This window comes from Pipistrellus hanaki (assembly GCF_964339955.1).
Source record: "Pipistrellus hanaki genome assembly, chromosome: 2".
Lineage (NCBI taxonomy): Eukaryota > Metazoa > Chordata > Mammalia > Chiroptera > Vespertilionidae > Pipistrellus > Pipistrellus hanaki.
The window spans coordinates 40695802-40718065 of NC_140504.1; the positions used below are offsets into that span (position 1 = coordinate 40695802).

Here is a 22264-nt window from a genome sequence, read left to right on the forward strand (position 1 = left end):
ATTTTTAAAAAATATATATTTTATTGATTTTTTACAGAGAAGAAGGGAGAGAGATAGAGAGTTAGAAACATCAATCATCTGTCTCCTATACACCCCCCACTAGGGATGTGCCTGCAACCAAGGTACATCCCCTTGACCGGAATCGAATCTAGGACCTTTGAGTCCACAGGCTGACGCTCTATCCATTGAGCCAAACCGGTTTCGGCTAGCCTCATCTCTTACCCCTCCGACCTTCCATCCAACATGTCAACCACATCTTAATGTTTTCAGTGCCTTAAATCACAAGCGCTATGTTGCTCATCTCAAATTCTACCTCTGGGAGTTTCTTCCTGGTGGCCCTAGTCTGGACTAGTTGCCTCTCTAGAATGTTTCTTTAGCACTAGGGAAAATCTCATCACAGTGTCTTGTAATTGACTATTCATTTGTTCTCTGAATGTACTGTAACCTACTGGGAACTATTGATATATCTCATTCACCACAGTATCCCCACACATACTTGCTGAAGGCCTACTATGTACTATGGCTCTAACAGCAGGTAAAAAAGCCATGACTTAGGCTACAATGGTAGTCAAAGGGAAGAGACAGATATTAATGAGGTCTTTCCATAAATTTCAAATTTATACTGAAGATGAAAGGAGTGTGGTCCTGCAATAAGGTGACAGAGGCTGGGGATATGTAAGGAAAGGCTCTCCTGGGGAAGCCACACTTTAGCTGAGATCTGAAGTATAGAAAATGACCAGCAAAGACCAAGGGAGCATACCAGACAGGAGGAACAACTCATGCAAAAGCCCTGTGGTGGAAGGGGTGGGTCTATTCAAGGGTCTGAGAAAGGAACTGTGTGGCTTGAATCTAGAGGGAGAAGGGTAGAGGTATAAGGCTGGAAAGGTGGTCAACTGCTAGACCATGCAGATTTCTGTAGATCATTTGAAGAGTTTTCATATTTGTCTTAAGAATAATGAGAAGTCATTTATGTGCTTCACCTGCATCATGAGCCCGTTGACATTTGGGTAAGACCATTCTGGCTATAGAGGGAGAACAGATCAGGGAGGGGACCAACTGGGGGTGGTAGAGAGCACTGAATAATTGCTTCAATATTCAATGAATGAATGAGTGAATGAATACTGTGCCATTATTCCTCTACCACTGTTTTTTTCCTCCTTGACCCACTAACTTGTAAAAGCAGATAATCTCACATGACCTTCTTTCTTTCTAACACCTGTATCCTCTGCAGATGAATTTTATAAAACTTTTCACCAAAGCCTACTTTTCCCTTCATGATGGAGAGGAAACCATGCAATCAGTTCTCAGTACTGCAGCCATCCACCCTCTGCTGATCAGCTTTTCCTTCCTGGCTCCCAGGGGATGCCTTCCTCCTCTCACAAACAGCTAAAGCCGGAGGTGACAGGAGAGTGTGGGTGGCTGCTTGGCAGGGCTGTTTCTATGGTAACCAAAGTGCCAGTGAGGGAATCAAAAGCAGCAGGTGTGCAGGTGCTGGTCCTGCTCCTCCAGGTGGTCAGCTTATGACCCCTGGAGGCCAGCCTGCTCTTCCCTGTTCAAGGTCCATTATGGCTGATCCTTGGTTCTGCTCTTGTCCTCATTTCCCACATGCAGTCTGTCAGCAAATCCTGCTGGCTTTACCTTCAAAAGATATCCAGAATCTGATACAAAATTATTTGTAATTTTATTTATTTTTTCATTTAGAAGCTTAAATGGAATGGGCATTATAGTGAAACTTTTCAAAATAAGGTACCCAGCTAGATTTGGCAGTGTAACCACTTAGTGTACCAAGAAAATTTTCCATCTGCAGTCTCCCATCGCCTGTTTCTGCTATGGTCCAAACCATGGTCACCTCTCACTTGGGTGACTGCAGGAGCCTCAAAACTGCTCTTCCCTTGGGTATCCGCATGGCTCACCCCTGACCAAGTCCCCATGCAAACATCATCTGCTCTGAGAGGTCTTCCCTGACCACCAGGATTTCAATTGCAGCCCTCAATCCACAGCTGTGTTCCCTTTGCCCCCGCTTTGCTGTATATATATTTTTATCACTTTCTGATATATTATGTTTCACTTACTTCTTTGTTTATTGCTTGTGTCTTCCCTCTAGAAGGAAAGCTCCTTGAAGGTGGGATTTTTGTTTGTTTATTCATTGTCTCAAGGAGAACTTGGCACAGGAGGTACACAGACAATATTTGTGGAATGAATGACAGGAAGAGAGAAGCAGCCCTTGGCGCTCTGGGCCCAGTCTTGGTCTTGAATGATGGCTCTCCCAAGCTCTTCCCTTACCCATCCTTATGTTCCACATTTCAGTATTTATCTAGGTTTTCCAGGGTTAGATATCAAATATGCTCTTGTCCCATGATTTGAGTCAGTCTCCAATATGTACTGGGGGTCATGTGTCCAAGGACCCATAGATCAGGCAGAGCTGGATTAGGAACCCTAATTTCCAGCCTGGGCTCTCACCACTGCCCCTCTGATGTAGGTGTGTTGGACACAGCCCAACGTGGCCTTTCTTTGCTTGCACTTGTCTGCACTTTATAGATGTACATTCTGAGCTTCCCAGGGGTGAGCCATGTGGATACCCAAGGGAAGAGCAGTTTTGAGGCTTCTGCAGTCACCCAAGTGAGAGGTGACCATGGTTTGGACCATAGCAGAAACAGGCAATGGGAAGACTGCAGCTGGAACATTTTCTTGGTACACTAAGTGGTTACACTGCCAAATCTAGCTGGGTACCTTATTTTGAAAAGTTTCACTATAATGCCCATTCCATTTAAGCTTCTAAATGAAAAATGAACTCCTGGTACTCCTATCCAGGTGAATTGCCCTGGAATATGTATCTATACTTAGTTCTTTTGCCTTTATCCACAATCTTGGCTCTGCCTGGAGTCTCAAACCTACTCCTTTCCCTCCTTTCCTCCCCTCCCAACCATCCAATCTGGCATGTCCTGCCATTGCTCAAACCCCAGCCATGACAGATTTTTTGAGGCAAGGCCTGAAATAAACCATTCCATTTGTACCTGTGGAAATCCTTCCATGGTCTTATTTCTTTGTTTTTCCACCAAAAGTAGATATTTAGTCAAGTATTGGTCCAAGAGTGGAAACAAGGATGAACAGGGCATGGTTACATTTCTTTCTTTTTTTTATTGCCTTCTTCAGACTTTAAATATACTTACTATAAGTAAACTGCGAAAGCCCTTCCATCCCATTCTTACCAATGCAATCCAAAATCCAGCCAACTGTCCCATCTCCTCCGCAGGCCAAGACACGGAAATCTGGAGTATCCCGGAAAAAGTTCAGCCTGGGAAGTAGAAGAAAGGCCCAAATGGTCTTGTTTGCTAAGTTGTGGCTGACTTTTGACACTGCTTGAGATGGAGTGCCTCCACCCCCACCCCTTTCCCTGGTAGTATGTTATAATCTTGATTCCTTTTGGGGTTGAGAGGGTCACTTAATATTCTGAAATCAGAACTTATTCAGCAATACCATTGAGTATGAATCTCAGGGGCCATCCTTGTATAAGGAGACTCTGACTCAACATTCAACACAGAAAATGTTGTGGGTTTCCCCCCACCCCCATTCTCTATTATTTGTGCAGGGGAATCCATATTTTGCTTATTTTAGCAACAGTACAACTAACCCCTATCACTTTGATTCCCCGTTAGCTCTACTGCCTGCTCTGTCTCCACAACTGCCCCTTCAAATCAGATGCACTCAACTAGCTACATCTTTATCTAGCTCTCCTGTGGGTTCAGACCTAAGTGCAGTGAGCATCACCCCTTGGGGGACTTGACCCTTCAGAGTAGGGCTGTTAACCTGAAGTCAATGAACTTCCAAGGGGTCTGTGGATAGAATCCAGAGGACTATGAACTTGGAGATAAAAACATCACATTCTTATCTTTCCTAAGCTCTTACTGAAATTTAGCATTTCCTTCTCTTGTGAGTGTAGGCAACAAATCACAGACGTATTACCAATACCCATGCCTTTGTCAGGTGTCAAAATCACAAGTGTCTTAATGTTTTGCTACAGTAAAGGCAGATATCTCATACTACCATTCATACACATTACTGTTTCTAATTTACAATAGCTATTAGACCTGCCTCTGGAATTTGCTACATATTCCCTAATCACACATTTGTTTTCTTAACATTTTGATAACTATTTTCAATAGAATTCATTTCTCTGATTATATATTAAAAATATTAGTCTGAAAAGGTGTTTACAGGCTTTGTCAGACTGCAAAACAGGTTCCTGATACAGAAAGATTAAGAAGCTCTGTTTCAGAGCAAAGGTGTGGACACCTTGGGGTGGGACTTGGAAAGCAGAAGCTCAGTGTTTCCTTCTTGCCCAACCTGCTGGTCCAAGAAGATCCCTGGGCTTACTGGATCACTGATGCAGGTATGGGCAAACTCACATTCTATTTTCTATTATTTGTGCAGAGGAATCCATATTTTGCTCATTTTTGGCAACAGTACAACTAACCCTCTCTTCCCCTTCCTTTCCTGCTCTCCTCTGTAAGGTGAACTCTGAATGGAGGTCCACCAGCTGCACAGTCTGTCTGAGTACAGACTGACACCTCTGAGATACTCAGCACAGCAGCCCTAGAAGTTGTCACTAGGCTCGCCATCCAGAGCAAAAACAATTTAGGGCAGATGAAGTTAAGCAAGAGCACTGCATTCAAGCATTAAAATGCCCCTAAAGAGAATGGGCTGGTAAAGGTGTCCATATGCTGTTGCTTAGTCACAAGTCATCATGGAGCAGTCATTGGCAGTCATGGTAACTGTGATGGCACCTGTAACAGCATAGGTGGGCCCCGCTTTTATTAATTTCAGAGAGGAAGGAAAAGGGAGGGAGAGGGATCAAAACATCAATGATGAGAGAGAATCAATGATTGGCTGCCTCCTGCATACTCCCACTGGGGATCGAGCCCAAAACCTAGGCATGTGCCCTGACTGGGAATCCAACTGTGACCACTGAGCCACAATTAGTTTTAAATGGTGGGAGAGATGCTGAATCCACACTCAGGTTTGTTTTTTTTTCCCTTTTACTGGGTCTTGCACTACCACTTCCATAAATGAGAGTTGTGTCAAGAAAGAAAGACAGGGGCAGATTCCTTTTTTAGAGTCCTTATGGCAGCCCTTCTGAGGGTCTTGCTGGACTCAGTGTAGAAGGCAGGTTAGGAGGCTAGGAAAATCCCAGCCCAGCAGGCACAGTCTCTGGCCAGCACTTGTTTCTGGTGCACAGTCTCTGCCTGGTAAGAACAGCCTTTGAGAGCTCTCTGCCTAATGCTGGAAGCGTCTCTGATTACAGGGCCCTGCAGCTCATCATGTTAGTGCTAACACAAGGCCCTGTTCCTCCCTCCAGACCTTTCATCAAGGTGCAGAAGGGCTGCCTCCTCTTGTCACTCTCCCCAGTGAAAGAGCCAGTAGACAAATGATAGGAGAAGGGTCATAGAGAATTTAACAATCTCTAAAATGGATAATCCAGAAAAAAAGTGATTTCATTGAATAACCAATTGTTTTGATCCTAAAAGGACCCACAACAACATGCAGCAGAACAACTGAATGGCAGTGCAAAGGAAACCCTTTCCTCCTTTCTGATGACTCAATATGAAGATACCAGCTAACACAGTCTTGCGAATAACTTAAAATAACGTACCAGCCCTCCCTTCCTGTCAATCAAATGAATAGCACATGCAGGAGGCTGCCTCCCAGAGTTAAACATAACCAGAGTTCCTGAGTACCTCCATGAGGAAGGGTACATGTATGGAAAGGAAGAGAAAATGAGTAAAAGGACAAGTACACAAATAAAAGGGGGAGGGGTTTGACGTAAATGTATACTCTTCAGAGATTTAAGGGGAAGGGGGAGAAATTAGGAGTAAGAATTATATCTCCATACCCTGGAGTAGGCCCCCCATTGTCCAGGTTGAAAACTTGTTTGGGGTTGAGCAGATAGTGGAATTTCCGAAGAATTCTATTGGGGGGAAAAAGAAAGAGAGAGAGAGAGAGGCAGAGAAAGAGATATTATTATGAGAAGCCACAGTAGGGCAAACACCTCTGGAGCACATTCGTGGTGGGAATGAGGATCTGCTTAAACCCCCGCTGCAGAAAAGACTGAATGCAGGCCCTGCACACCCTGATGTCCCAGCTTTAGCTGGCATCCCTCATGCCCTAACCCTCTGGTTCAAGGCCTCCCCATTCTCCAAGACTCTAGCCTCCAATGCCAGAAGTATCACCCCTTACAGAGAAGTCAGGGCAGAGGAACTCAGAGAGCAGAAGTTCTATTCTCCTAATGCTTTTTTCTTCGTGGAGACCTTCTCCCAAATGTTCTGTATGTTCTAGGCTGTATAGTTCTGCTCCTTGTGGACTATACAGAGGCATCAAAGGGAAGGCCACCCAAATCCTGGAATCAGGAAGAAACAGGAGATGAGGCTGCAGGAAGAAAGTGCTGGGGGCAATCACCTCACCTAGGCTTGGCTTCAAGGCTCAGCTTGAGGCTAACCAGGTCAGTTCAGAAGCGATGCTCTGCCCCTTAGACTAGTGTAGGGGTCTCATAGTTGTTGCTGTAACCCTACTTATTATTTTTAAACTTGGATTCCAGATCCCCATGCCATCTGTACATTATCCTGGAGCTGACAAGACTGGGGGCAGGGCTGCTTTGCCCTTTTTCCCTCTCTCCTCCCACTCTTAATGCTTCCAGTGGACTGGGCATTCCCTTCACGGGTGAGCTGAGTGTCCTGCTTTCTCAGGGGCTTGATAGGCCAGGAAGTCCTGATCAGTGAGTCCTGTCACATCTTTTAATCAAGAATAGACTTGAGAGACTAGGAAGTTAACAGGCATCTCAGAACTTGGTCTGTCTCTGGGTGCCATAATAATGGCTCATGTGGCAGGCCCTAGACTAAGCACTGTGTGTGTTTTAATCCTCACAATCACCCTGTGAGAGGAGAAATTCTTATTTATTTACAGAGAAGGGATCCAAGGCACAGGGACATTAAGTCAGTTGAACCAGGTTATCAAGTGATTAAGTAGGAGGGCTGGGATTTGAACCCAGGTCTGCCTGTCTCTGTTCAGTCCACTCTATTATGGCTGAGGGGAAGAAAGGACCCAAGTGAGGCTTTCTGGCCTTTCCATTTTGAAAAAGAAGAGAACATACCTTTCTCCTTGTCTCCCTCCACTCTTGGGGTTCACCAAGACCAACAGGGGATGGGTACCCGGGGTGGGGATGATCTTGTACTTAAAAGGTAAAAGAAAAATAAATTAGCTCTGTTTTAGCCAACTGGGGGAAAGAGCTGTGAGTGTATACTAAGACAGCATCTGGGAGAGGTGGATAGGAAGCAGTTACAGTCATGGAGGAGAGGAGGATGGAAGGTAGGGCTTTGTCCACTGCCTGTGTTTTTGAGGGGTTAAGCAGCTAAGTGTCTTCAGCCTGAGTGGCCTTTGAGTGGTGGGAATGGGGACAGGGTTTGAAGAGATGGGACAATGGCATCGTAACTTCAAATCATTCAACAATGATGAGTCATTGGGTCCACAGCATGAAATTAGATTTTGTGAGGGATACAACTGAAAATGACCTTAACAGTATGCCATCTGGTCAAATTCCTAAGTAAAATTACGCTCATGGAGTTAACCACGAATTCCCCTAGCACCGATTTTCCTCCTGAGCCCTGGTTCCTCATTTCTCATTGTCCTGTGGGTACCTTCAACCATACTTCACACTATCAGGTTGCTCCAAACATCAACATGTCCCAACGCTGACCTATCTTCTTTCCCCATCAAACTGATTGCCACTCTTGGCTCCCTGCTTCAATTTAAATATGCCATTATTATTTATCCAGTCATCCAGGGAAACCCTGTTCTGCCAAATTCATTCCCTGGAATGTCCCTTTCTCTCTGCAGTTGCCACAGCAACCATACCGCCCAGGCATTTCCCAGTTCAGGTAAGTCCTGTCACGAGGTCCTTGGTATAAGATTTACACACACACACACACACACACACACACACACACACACACACACTAATATGATATTTACACACTGAATGTCATATTAGTCACTTTTCTCTTGCTCAAAAACCTTTAATAACACTTTTTTGCCCCGATTATAAAATCTAAAACTCCTAACCTGGCATCCGAGGCATTTCAGTGTAACCCCATTCAACTGTTATCTCTTAATTACTCTAACCCTTGCTGCAGTTCTGGCCAATCATAGCTTTCACCCTTGCGAGTGTGTCTCCTGAATTTCCACCCTGTGGATCTGCTCACCCTGGTTTCTTCTCCTTAGCGCCCTGAAATGGCTCTTCTTTCTTTGCAACCTCAGGGCCCAGTGCACAAGCTACTTCCTCTATGAAGTTTTCCTTAGTTACTGCAACTATTATAAAATGATTGCACTTGAAACATGTAATACCTTTCTGGGTTTCTTGTTGATTTGTTTTCCATCTTCTCAAGTAAATGTCTCAAAAACAGCCACTGGATTTTAAATACCTCCAAAGCAGTGTGTGTGTGTGTGTGTGTGTGTGTGTGTGTGTGTGTGTGTAAATCTTATACCAAGGACCTCATGACACTAGATACAGGAGTGAGTAGTTAATCAACACTCATGGGTTTAGCTAAAGGACACACTGATACATAGACACAACTCTGCTCCACATTCACTAATGCTCACTTTCCCAGATCTCAGGCTGAAAACGCAGCAAACCTGAGCCATGCTGTTTGAAACACACAGCACCAATTATTATGATTTTTAAGAATGTTCTCATCGGCCTTAGGGTAAATGTCTGTATGAAGCATCTTGGGAGTCTGAAGAGTAATTTTTACTTCTGGGAGTGGTATTCAAAATATTCAACAACCTGTACAGCATGGGCATTGCCCAATCAGTACAGATGAACACTAACCAAATGGATGCCAGCTGTGAACAACTGGTAGGCCTGCATTGTGATTGCATGTTTGTCTGTCCCACTTGACTTTATGTCCTTATTGGTACCTGGAGCTTTCTCACATTATTAAGATTCCCCATTATTATTGCTTATGCTTTAATTTTCTAAAAACACTAATCTGCATGTTGTCATTGAATCTCAGGGATCCTCTGGGGATAGGTAGTGCAGGGTTTGCTGTGCTCCTTTTAAACAAGGAAACTTAAGGTTCAGGGGAAGAGGAGGAGGCCCTCATTTCCTATTTCTTTCCTAGTTAGGACTCTTTGTACCTCACCAGCTGTCTCCCCTTGCAATCCCTGGAGCTCCATGGAAGACACAAAGATAAGATGTTTATTGGTGAACCCAAGTGAAAAATGAGTTCTTAAATATGTGTTTAAGGATAAAGAAGAATTTTTGGATACATTAGCTTCATTTTGGCCTATTGCTTTCTGGAGACAGTGTGGCAATCTTGGAAAATCTATTGTATATTTTTAGGCCACATTCTTATTATTTTTTTAGGGGTGAGCATATTGGAGTTCCTAAAGCAACTTATTCTTAAAAAAGTGATAAAGCCAATTTGGCCAGCCATAGGCTCAACCAATCCCCCTTCCCATAGTGTGGTGGTCAAAGGTAATTTGAGAGGCTGGAAATAGTGTCTTGTATGATATAATTGATCAGATGAGAAAGTAAATGTTGAGGTATATTACTCTACCACCCAAACCCTGTCTTCCTTTCCACAGCCCTGGACCAACTTAGGATGAATGATCATATTCAGGATGCTGAGGTACCTGCATTACAAGTTCACCCTTGGCTGACGCGTCACCATCAGACTTCCCACCTTGCCTGTCCTGTGAGAAGAGAGGAAAGATAAGCATCTTTTTTTGGGGGTGGGTGGGTGGGGGTGGGGAGGAAGGCCTAATATAAGAAAAAGGAATCAGAAGAAAAACAAATGGTTAACAAGGAGAATTAGAAAACCAGTACAGAATGGGGAGAAGTGTTTCAAAGTGGGGCTTTGGCCCTAAAAAAAGAAATGTTCCCCTATAGGTTTCTCGAGGATTCTCGAGGTCTCTGTGATCATTTGCTCTAACATTAACTTTGAGACTCTGGAATGGAATGGACATGGGGAGAGGGAACGCTAACATTGACAGAAATCTACTTTGTTGATTTTGAAGCTTGAGCTCTGAGAAGCAAGATCTTAGATTTGGCTTCTCTGCTTAGCACTATCTAAATGATGTTACATTGAGAATGTTATTTTTTTAAGTTTTTTAAATTTATGATTATTATTTTTGTGGAGGTTTATTTCTCATATAGTAAAATGCTCAAATCTAAATCTCCAGCCAGATGAACTTCTGCTCTTGCTGCTTCTTCAGGTCTAATGCTGCTGTGACTATGAATATCTAATTGGTTTTCTCTGGCTTTTGAATTTCATAGAAATGGAATCACAAAACATGTATTTTTATTGATTTCAGAAAGGAAGGGAGAGGGAAAGAGAGATAGAAACATCAATGATGAGAGAGAATCACTGATTGGCTGCCTCCTACATGCCCCCAGACTGGGGATCAAACCCACAACATAGGCATGTGCCCTGACTGGGAATTAAACCATGCCCTCCTGGTTCATAGGTCAACGCTCAACCACTGAGCCACACTGGCAGGGAAGAATATGTCTTTTTTGAGTCCAGCTTCTTTTTACCAGCAGTATATCTTTGTGATTATCCCCTTTTTGCATCTAAACATAGTTTTGTTTTTTTTCCATGTAGTATTTCATGATACAAATATTCCTCAATTTATTTATGAATCTATTAGAGGCCTGGTGCATGAATTCGTGCATGGGTGGGTTCTTCTGTCTGGGCAGCAATTGGGGCCAAATTGGGCCATCTTCCCCAGTCTCCATCTGGCCAGTGGCCAACTTCCTGGCCAGCCAGCCCAATCGCCCCTGGCTGGTCAACCTCCCTCGGCCTCTCCTCCTGCTGGCCAGCATGGGGTGGGGGGGTTGGAGCCCCAGGAGGGGCTATAGGAGGTTAGCTGTGGGAGCACACTGACCACCAGGGGGCACTCCTGCATTGAGCATTTTTCCCCTGGTGGTCAGTGTGCATCATAGCAACTGGTCGACAGATTGTTCTACTCATTCTGGCCATTCAGTCGTAACGGTTGCTTAGACTTTTATATTTATGGATTCTGTCATTAAGTTTGCTTCTGTTTTTTCACTGTTATCAATAAAGTTGCTACAAACATTTTTGTACATGTATTTTGGTAGAAAAATGCTCATATTTCTCAGGTAAATATATAGGAGGGAACTTATCGGGTCTTGGAGTTTTGTATTTCCAACTTGATAAATGCAGTCAAATGGTTTTCCTTCAGGTTTTTTTTTTTTTTTTTTTTTTTTTTTTTTTTTTTTAAGAGACATATCATCCCTAACTGGTCAAGGATGATACATGACAAATCGGGGGGACTTGGCAACAATTTTAAGAAGGAAAGGAACAGCTAAGATGTTTGGTGCTTAGTTTGAAAGTGGAATCTTCAACACAGGAGACAGACAATTGCAGCTGGGGATAAAAGGAGTTTAATTTTGCTGTATCCATTTTCAAATAGGGCTGAGACACCCAAGGGGCAATCATCAGGGCAGATGTCGGGATATAGGACAGAGGTTGGCAGGAACACCTGGGAGGCCTGGCCTGTGCAGGTAGTGACTCCCTTGAGCTGTGTCCTGCCTGCCAGGTGCTCAGAATGAATGCGCTCTCCAGGATGGGCCACTTCAGAGCATTCTGGGGGCCAGCAGTAGGAACCACTTTAGTCAGGGGAGTTTCCCCTCACAATTGGTTGGCACAGCATGACCTCATTTAAACTTTTGCTGACAATACAAACCCATGAGTTGTTGAGGAAGCCCTCAGAGAGGGGTGAACATCTGAATGCTGCACATGTGAAGTGTGCAGGGTAGGGGAGTGGGGAATCAGAGCCCTGGTGGGTGGCAGCACTTACCTGAGTGATGGGGCAGATCGAGGTGGGCAGCAGGATGTGGTCTTTGAGTTCCCCACCATCACATACTGTGGATAATTCACATTTGCGGTGAAACTGGCGGAAACAATGAAGATGAGAGTGAGTGAAACAGATCGAGGAAATTTCAAATATGAGGGTTTCGAAGTTTACTGGGGAGGCAAGCTGTCTAGTGCTCCCCAAATCCTGATGCACTGCTGGCTTTGGCAGTATAACTGAGTGTGTATGTGTGTGATGTGTATATGGCGTGTTGTGTGTGTTTTCAGTGTGTGTATGTGGCATGTATGCACGTATGGCATGTGTGAGTGTGTGGTCTGTAATCAGGGCTGCCAAATCTTCATAGGCTGATAAAGAAGACAAAGTGCTACCCATAGCTGCTGGGGCAAACAGTCATGAGCAGGCCTATCTGTGGCCCTTCAGGGTGGCACCCCAGGTGGATTCCAGCGCCCCCCCCCCCCCTGGATTTTTGATCCCTAGACTCTGAGACACCGGAAGGAAGGAGATCTTGTTGAACAGACTCATGACAGGCTGAAAATAGACTCTTTGACACAACCTCTGCATCTTAAGAGTTCTGTGATTTAATTTGGAGATCTGTCCTTCTTGAGGCTGATCAAAGACCTTGGTCAAGGGGACAAGACATGGCCCTGAGTTAGCTGTGGTAGCAGGGTGACCTTTGGTAGGTTCTGGGTGTCTAGAGAGGAAGTGGACATTGGCTGTGGCTAACGGCAGCAGGTCCAGGCCTCTGGCCCCAGCAGTGGGGCTGCTGAACAGAGTGTACCTTCCTCTGGCACCTTGAGGAACATAATTCTGGTGTCTAATTCCTCGCCAACTCTGGTGGTGCCACTGGCCCCAGGTGACACTCAGGGGAAGGAAGTTAATGGTCACAACTGCCCAGCCACACAGACAGTAGATTGACCAGCTTCTTCTTAAGCAGCCATCACTCCCCTTGTTCTGGGGGTTGTCCTCTCTCTGGGCAGCTTGTGATTCAGTGGGCACTGTTAGAGTTAGGGCATTGAATGGGGCTCTGGGTGCCCCAGATGTCCCCCTGGCTCTGCTTAGGCTCTTTGGCAGGATGTCCACTGCCCCTGGGCTGCAGCTTGAGCAAAAAAAACAACAACTGAAAAGAAGCAGGGCTGCCTTGGGCGCCAAACCCACCGTCTTCCGGCACCACACGCAGTGCCACGCGGTGACACTCTGGTAGCACTTGATACTTTTGTGGCACCGATCACACTTGACCGAGGAGTTCCCTTCCACCCACGCGTGCTGCATCACCTGCAGAAGGGAAGGGAAGGATGCCAGGGAAGGCTGCAGAACCACTCCCCGGGCCTGGGCCTGAGGAGAAGGGCCTGGAGGTGCACAGAGGGGTGAGGGCAGAGGGGTTGTTTCCTGTTCACTTTATGCACTGATTGGGTGCTGGGTGGCTTTGCTGCACTACGTTGACACACTCTCTCCCTGCCTAACCACCATTTTGTTCATCGAGGCAGTTGGAAACCATTTTTCCTGTGTCTTGAATAGCTCATTTACCCTGGCAGTCAAGCCTCTGAGCAGCATCTCTCGTCTGGCAATCCATCTGTTTGTCTTGCAGAACTTCTTGCAGAGTGAGGTGCTCATGCGCGCCCTCTTCTGGAAGGCAGAGTGATGCAGGGAAAAAGGAGGGCTGGGCCACAGACTGAACTGGTTGGAATCATTGATTTTCCATTTGGCAGCAGGACGACCTTGGGCCAGTTCCTGGACCTCTCTGAGTCTCGGGTCCCTAGTCTGTAAAAATGGCATAATAAGCCCCACCTCTACGTTTTCATGAGCTAGCACCAATGGGTAACTCCCTGTCAGCCTCAGCAGCCCATCAGAACCATTTGGGGAGCTTCCTATAAGTTCTAATACCCAGTTCTCTCTGCAGACCAACTAAATTTGAGTCTCTGGGGATGGGAACCATTGTTAATAGGGTTTAAAGCACCCTCTGCGATTACAATGTACGGTCAAGGTTGAGAAGCACGCTAGAAGGAAGTTAGAGGAAAAGTCCAGAGAACTTAGTGTGGGTCAGCAGCCAGTGGCTTTCACATCTGTTTCCTGGAAAGCTGGTTGTACTTGCTTCCTGGCCAGGAAATGGCACGAGGGCAGCCCAGGAACCTAGAAGCCATGGGAATACATATGTATATGTGTGTGGGTAAGAGCAAAGTTACCCATGACACCAAATGCTGCGGACCTGAGCCCTCGGTTGTCTTCCCTAGGAATTCTACAGAATTTCCCAAAATTGCCCACAAGGGCACTTTGGATACAGAAGGAAGAGAATGTGCACTGTGGGGGTATACAGGGACCTAGTCTGAAGTGCCAGCTATAAACACACTACTAAACACACATGGGATATTTGCATTACACCATCCAAGTTTGTATTAAATAAAAGTTTTAAATTACTTATCAATTAAGTTAATAGTCCTCCTTCCAAAGCTTTTTGGTAAAATTCTTATTCTAACAGACATGCCACTTTTATTTGAGGATATAAAGAATCCAGTTTGCCAATCAATTTGTCATCTCCATGGTCACATTGCATTTACTCTGAGATTCTTATTATTTACATTTCATGGAGAATAAAACAAACCATCGGATAAGTTAAGGACCGGCCCCAGGTTCCAAGGCTGATAAGTGGTCAAGCAGAGCCTCATAGCCAGGTCTTCTGACTCCAAATCTATGGTTGTCTACCAACACCACATTGCCTTCTCCATCCTCTTCTGGGATTGGAAGAGATGGTGAAGGACTTGGATTGCCCCTGGAGATTCAGAAGATAGTGTCCTGCTGGCCCCTCAGTGGCCTCTCTCTGCTCTGTGTGTAGCAAGTGGCCGGAGTGCGGGCTTAGGCCTGAGCCCAGGAGGTGTACCGTGCGTCCTGGTGAAAGCATGCATATGGAAAGGTGTGTGCATGCGTGTGATACAGAAGTAGACGAGAGGCCATGCGGTGTCTCATGGGGCATGCATGTGTGTCCTGGAAGGCACCCTTCTCTCTTGGAGTCCTGTGGGGATAGCACTCCCACCTGCTAAGCATCTCCTGATTCAGATCATTGGAATCTTCCATGCCGGAACCCAAGAGTGCCCTTTTCCTGCTAATTTTAAGAGTCCATTTCCAGATTTGATGAATGGCACCATAACAGCCAAGTTAGAAACCCTGGAGCCATTCTTGACCTCTTCTCTTTTCTCCATCACCAAGTCCTAGTGGTGGTACCTCCAAATTATCTCTCAAACTCTTTCTTCATCTTCTCTTTATGTGAGCCAGTTGGACAGTCAAAGTTCTCAGCTGGCATGGCTGGCGGAGACTCTCAGCAAGACACAGCCACCACTGTGCTGCTGAGGACACATCAGCATAGCGGGTGAATACAGACTCCACCCAAGTCGGGCCCTCGGTGCAGCACTGCCTCTTGCCTGAACTGCTGAAGACGTTTTCTCCCTCAGATCTCTTTCCTGCACCATGGTCAGAGCAATTAACCTAATTTGCAAACCCAATGATTTCCAGCTCAAAGCTTCTCAATGTCCCCTTACAAAACTCTTTCCCAACTCCTCAGCTGGCCTCACAGACCTTCCCAGGCTGGATCTCACTGTCAGAGCACAGCTCCTGACACTGCCCTTTAAGCATCCTCTGTTCCAGTCAGGCAAACAGGCACAGTCCTCAGAATGAGCCATGTGCCTGGTGCCTTGCCCACCTTAATGCCTTGTGAAGTCAAAGTACAAGGTTCAAGGTACAACTCAAATGCCATCTCCTTGTGAAACCTCAATTGTATATCCCACACAATCGCTACTGTTCATCTCACTACCTCGTGCTTTGCTTCCGCTCCTGTCTCTCTCCCGCTAGATGGCACAGTTCTCCAGTAGGCTGAAGGCCACCTTACAAGCCGCATACCCCCTAGCACAGTGCCTGGCACGTGATGGGGACCAGGGAGATGCTGAATGGATTGATGGATGAACAAGATGGTTTAACGATGGTCCTCGGGGCAGAGAAGGGACTGGGCAAAGCTCCCAAAGCCTCTTCCCACCCAGGAGCCTGGTGATGGACATGTAGCCTGGGACACAGCATGCAGTAGGACAAGGCAATAGGTGTCACCAACCTCGCTGCCCCTTTTGGTTCTTGAGTACGTTTTGACACACCCAGGAATGTTTTTGGATACACAGCGTTCGTGGACAGTATATTTACAGTCTGGGGGAAAAAAGTAAGGAAAGTACTCGTGAGTGACCATGTAGAAAAGGTCCAGCTACCCTGCCCCTCTCCACCGCGCTCTCCCCCCCCTCCCCACCCAGATAAGGCCTGAGTCTGAATAGGTGACCAGTAGGGGCAGCGGACATATGGAGCTGGCCTGGCCTAATGGAAATTCAAAGCAGTCTTCCCTTGTTCTTTGAGAAGGGAGTCCATGATTATCTCCCAGACATGCTCCTGCACTCGCCACCCTGCCACACTTGGGCAGTGAATTCGGGGAGAAAAGATCGCGTGGAAAAGTGCTTTTCACTTAAGGGTGGGGGAGGAGTCATCCTCCTGGTTATGCCAGTGCCACAGTATTGTGTGTCAGGGATGCTGCGGGTGGGCCGAAGGCCAGGGGGGCTTCCTAACTGAAACAGGTGGCTCTGAACTCTGGCTCTGCCATTTGTGACAACCTTGAGTAAGTTTTCCACATCTCTAAAATTCACGGTTTTCTATAGAATGGGAATAAAATTGCCTCTCTTTCTCTTTACAGGACTTTTGCAGCATTAAATGAGATACTTTGTGGTTTTTAAAAATCATTTCTTAAAATTAAATTTTTTAGAGTTGAAGGTATTAGATGTGTCCCTCTTCCCCCTCCCCATTGACCCCATCTAGCCACCCCCCTACCCCTCATCCCTGGCCTTCACCACCCAATTGTCTGTATCCATGAATTATGCATATATGCATACTAGTTCTTTGTTCATCTCTTCGCACCCACCCACCCACCCACACACCTCTGCCTTCCCTCTGAGATTCCACAGTCTGTTTCATGCTTCTATGTCTCTGGACCTATCTCATTAAATGAGATACTTTGTATAAAGCAACCATGTGTCTGGGTCAGAATATCTATTCCACAAATTATTATCACCACTACTGTTACTACACTGATTGCTATGCAATCAGCAGGGGCCTGCAGTCCTGGAACCTGATTGGAATGAGACAGGGTCTCTCAGAAGTGGGGAGACTGGATTTGAATGGGTGCTGAGAACACTGGCAGACCCCTTCTTACACCTGCTGATGCTCTTCGTAGACATTGGCCCCAACTCTGTCAAGATGACTTTTGTGGCCGAGGTCACCTGCTGCCTAGCTCACGTGTACAAGTTTAGAAGATCTGCTCCAATGACCTGGACTGCACCCAAGGGCGCTGCCTGCAGCAGTAGCTCCCCAGTCTCTAGTGGGTTCAGACCTGTCTGCATTGTGAGGTGATTTGTAGAACTCTGCACCCACATACTCTGACCCACAAAGCCTTCTCAGGGCAGCCCCTCCAATCTCCTGCTCCCTGAATCACCCCCTTTCTAACTAACATCACCCCTCTGTCTTCCTTCCCTCCATCTCTTTCTTCTGTCTCCTTCTCACTCTCCCTTCCTACTTTTTTCTCTTCCCTAGTTTTTTCTCTTCTCCTATTTGACTTATTAAGGATTATAAAGTGAAACAAATGGATAGTTTTCATTTCCACTGCATTTACAAATACATTTTTATATTGCTTATTAATAATAATAATAATAATAATAAAAACAACACACACCCAGGTTCTTCTGACCACCCAAATGAAATTAGTTTGAGATGCTTTTTAATTATATGTGAGCCTTAAACACTTTCTTTCGGGGAGCAGGGGGACCTGTGGCCCATGATGGGACTCCAACAATGGGACATTACTTATCCATTTTACTTGAATAGCACAAAAATAGGACATGGAGGTCTTGATTCATCCCCTGCTGTGGAACAATATGGGAGGTCCCTTTAGCTAGGAAGCAGAAATACATAGACTTTTTCTGGAATGGCTCAACTACATGCAGAGCAAGACAGTTCCTGGGGAAGGAGGTCTGAAGGATGTTTACTCACATGTGCAGCACAGTCCTTGCTTCCTCACGCCCATCAGCATGACGTGGCAGAAGTTGCAGTAGGTTGGTTTCTTGAAATGCTTCATGGTCCAGGCGTGCCTGCCATCCCCCTTGGAGCCCTGTGGGGATAGAGAAGGAATGGGACTCGGAGCAGGCAGCCCTAAGCTAGCTGAAGCCTGAGCCTGTCTCCTGTTATATCTTCTTACTTCTCAAAAGACTCTCTTCTCATATTTGGAAGACAAGATATACATTTATTTTACTGACATAAAGACTCTTAAAAGTGGAAATCAAAACTAAGTTCTTGTCTCTGTGTGTGTTTTCTAAAATTAGCAAGCATTAAAAATTAAGAATATCTCAGCAGGAGTATGTGTGTGGGGGATAACACAAGCCCTCTTCTACTTGGCTGGTGGAAGTGTAAATCCAAACAAACTATCTCTCTCTCTCTCTCTCTCTCTCTCTCTCTCTCTCTCTCTCTCTCTCTCTCTCCCTTCCTATCTATCCATCTATCTGTGATCCTATAATGTTTATAACTGTTGACTTACAAATTTTCTTTCTTGGATTCACTTCTAAAATATCATTTTTGAAGGAAAGATGAGCATTTTTGTGCTCTGTCACATGTTTAACTCAGCATTATTTATTTAAAATAATGCAAAACTGGAAATATCCTAAAGGTATCAAAGTTACCAAAAGGTTAGTTGTGGTAGAGACATGTGATTAAAGGTTACGTGGCCATCACAAAGATATTTATAAGAATGACTGATGGCATGGGAATGTCCTCCAAAGTGAAAAAAGCAGGATGTAAATTTGAGGACCCATTATCATCTCAGCTTTATGTAGTAAGATCTCTGGTAGGGAAAAATGTCACCAAACCATTAACAGGTTCGTTATAGCTGGAAGCAGTATGAATTAATTTTATTCTCTAATTTTTAATTTTCTTTTATGTTTCCCAAAATTTCTACAATTGGCAAGTAATAGTTTTATAATCAGAAAAAAGTAGTTTAGTAAAAACAATGCACCCTCTCATCAACTTTCCAGACACAGAAAAAATAGTTAAGAGATAGTCAGACTTGTCTCAGAAGCGAATTCATCCTGACCTGCTAGATAAGCCAAGCATCACACAATCACACACCTTCCCTGGACACCAAAGCTCCTGCCTTCTGGCCCCTGATAGCACAGCCTTGCTGGTGGCTGTGGCTTCAGGGACATCCCTCCACGCATCTGACCCCGAACATTTTGTATAGGCTCCATCAAAAGAGCATCATTCTTAGGGTGGTGTGTAGGTTAGTAAAAAGCACCCTAGGAAGGTAGTGAGAACTGACTGTCAGGTACACAGAATCCAGCATGCGGGACTCAAACCCAGCTCTTACTTTTGGGCCCCTCTGGTTTGCACTGGTCACGGCAATCAGATCCATTTCTACACCACGTCTTCTGCTAATGGTCTCTAGAAGAGCCTGTATGGGTTTCCAAGTGCGGGTCTCATTTCTCCTCATCACCTCAACACCCTGCTTCTTCCAAGACCAGACTCTATAGAATTACAGCCTAACGGTTTCTGTAAGTAAAGCTTCTAATCCAGTGTCTGATAACCAAAACTTATCAAGTTCCTACTCTGTGCTGGACAGTAAGGGACACAAAGATAAGTAAAGTGCTTTCTTATGTGTAAGGAGGTAGGTTTATGCCTGTTCTGGAAATGATGAAATGGAGACTCAGAGAAGTTACATACATATCCCAAGACCACACAAATAATACGTGATTGAATCAGTAGTCAAATTGGGGCTCTTACTGGCATCAGAGCCTGTCCTCCTTCTTTATGAAAGGAAACTACAGCTCAGCAGACCCAAAGGACTATCATTTTTATCTTGGAAATACCTTCATTAGCTAAATCAGGTACTGTCTTCATATAGTTGCAGTAAGAAGCAGAGGGACCATGGCTTAGAGAGCAAAGGAATTTTTCCGCGTGGGCTACAGCGCCATCATGTGGCGCTTTCATGTCGGCACAGTGGCGGCTGCAGGATGTGGGAGTAACTCCTCTTGCATGCCAGGCTTATTGCCGCTGCTGCAATCTCACGGAGACAGACTGCTTTGCACATATTGCATTCAGAGATCCCCAGACTTATCAGGGGCCCTTTGTGAGTTTTGAAAAAGCCAAATAAGCAATGTGACTTTTAAGACATTTAGGAATGCTTTCTCTGAACCCCTAATATTAAATGTAGAAAAGTACAATTTAGTATGTATTTAAAAATAAGTGCATAACACTTTTGATTAATAAAAGCCAAATTTACATTTGTTCTTTGCTTGCCACTTTCTTGATATATAGTTGGTTTTCTATAAAGCTGACTTGGCTTTGGGAAGAGACAGGAGAGAAAATGGCCTGTACCTCCCTCCTAAAGCCATAAAACAGTGGGTCCCCTCCATGTGAAGAGCTGGCGGCACTTTAGAGTCAGTAAGCCCAAACTAGGGGGGGGGGGGGGGGAATGTTGGTTTCTTATGATTAAAATGCCCCATCTCTATTTCCATATTTAGTGAAAAAACAATGTTATGTTAACACCCAAGAAACTAAACACTCAGGTATGTTAAACCAGCACTGAAGCAGATCTTCCATTCTACTCAGGTATGATCTTGAGTATTGATAGCAGGAAGTTTATCTTACTTATCTGAGTGCCCCTCCTCCCAGTCCTAGCTCACATAGGTTCTTTTTTTTTTCTTCCCCTAATATATTTTATTGATTTTTTTAACAGGGAGGAAGGGAGAAGGAGAGAGAGTTAGAAACATCAATGAGAGAGAAACATCTATCAGCTGCCTCTTGCACACTCCCCACTGGGTATGTGCCCACAACCAAGGTATATGCCCTTGACTGGAATCGAACCTGGGACCCTTGAGTCCGCAGGCCAACGCTCTATCCACTGAGCCAAACTGGTTAGGGAACACATAGGTTCTTGTACTTAATACGTTCTTGGTAAGGGATCCTTGGACGAGAGGTCTGCTGTTTCTGAATATGGAGGATGGCCCCTGGTAGTAACTAGCTGTGTGTTCTCGGGCCCTCAGTTTGAAAAGTGAAGGGGACAGATCAAGGAACACCAAGGTCTTCTCCAGCACTGACTTTCTAAGGAATAGAAAGACAGTTGTACAGATCCTCATTCCTGAATTTCTGCGTAGCCCTTGGATAGAGCTGCACATGCCAGAACATGATTGCAGGATTCCTAGCTCTTGCGTATTGGAAATGAAGGCCCAGCTTCAGTCCTGAGTTGCAGAATTGTCAGATGGAGACATTACAGGCAACCACAGCAATTGGAGGCTCACCCAGCTGAAAGTTTCCTGTTCTGTTCCTCTGTATGACACTTCAGACTTTCAAAGCGGTACTGTCACACATCCTATGTGATTGTCCTGGCAAATGCTTCAAAGGTACAATTTTACTTTTAGCTTGTGCATGAAAGTTACTTTCAATTGGTAAATAAGCAGAAAATGCAGTGACTCACTAGGTCAGGTCAGGGATATATAACCAATAATTTTGCATGAAGCCTCTACATGTATTCTCTACTCTGATGTAGCGGGGAGGTTTTTCTAAAACATGAACATCCTTTCATTTGGGTCTTTGATCAAGCTATTTTCTTGGCCACAAACTCTCTCCTGTATCATTTTTTACCACCAAATCATATCCATCCGTTGGAAACACATCAAACATCCTCTTAGGTCTTTCCACTGACTATTATCTCAACAGCAGGATATCAAAATCCCACACATCCTTCAGGACCAGGGCAAATATCCTCTGATATTTCTTCCCACAGGTCTCATTCCTAAGTCTGGGTCCTTAGAAAGTGAAGTATCTTTGGAGTCAAATACAAATACATTCAGACTTCTCTCTTCGCTCCTTAGGCTAATAATTTCAGCTTTCCATTTGTATAAAGAGTGGGGGTGGAGGGAGGGAGATACCTACCTTATCTGGTTGTTTTGATCACCCTCTGCCTCACAATAGATCAGTATTTTTTCCTTACATTTCTCCTTCTCTTCCCTCCTTCCCCAACTCTCATAGCACTTTTCAACCTAATTGTGGAAAAGATGGAATTCTTCCTTGAATTTTGTTTTGCTCTTAGATTGGTTGAATATAACCTTCTGGTGGGTGAATATATGAGTCCCTTCACAGAGCTCAGAACAATATCTTTACTAATAATTAGTACATGCTGTCAAATGAATGAATATATTTCAGTCACTAATAGGTAAAAGAGAGGTCTTTGAGGCTGGCCTAGAGCATAGGGTTTGTCCTTTGGGGCAGAAGCCAAGGTGACATGTAGATATGAACTTCCACATAGAGCTTGATGTTC

General features: G+C 45.0%; 2 protein-coding genes across 8 annotated transcripts in view; both read right to left on the reverse strand.

The window, feature by feature from the left end:
- The window catches only part of LOC311616480 (uncharacterized protein), a 360599-nt gene that overhangs the window by 121341 nt on the left and 216994 nt on the right, over positions 1-22264 (reverse strand). The gene's annotated exons all lie outside the window — the stretch shown is intronic.
- Positions 1-22264, reverse strand: part of DGKG (diacylglycerol kinase gamma) — a 197368-nt gene that overhangs the window by 105866 nt on the left and 69238 nt on the right. For 5 of the 7 annotated variants that reach the window (XM_084871804.1, XM_084871807.1, XM_084871803.1 and 2 more), the window contains 8 exons: positions 17950-18067; positions 15980-16068; positions 13045-13161; positions 11875-11967; positions 9685-9744; positions 7145-7224; positions 5891-5965; positions 3210-3295 (listed from right to left, as the gene is read on the reverse strand). In XM_084871804.1, the coding sequence (XP_084727930.1) occupies positions 3210-3295; positions 5891-5965; positions 7145-7224; positions 9685-9744; positions 11875-11967; positions 13045-13161; positions 15980-16068; positions 17950-18067 (718 nt within the window). The remainder of the gene's footprint in view (positions 1-3209; positions 3296-5890; positions 5966-7144; positions 7225-9684; positions 9745-11874; positions 11968-13044; positions 13162-15979; positions 16069-17949; positions 18068-22264) is intronic. The other 2 variants (XM_084871805.1, XM_084871806.1) reach the window with 2 other exon arrangements.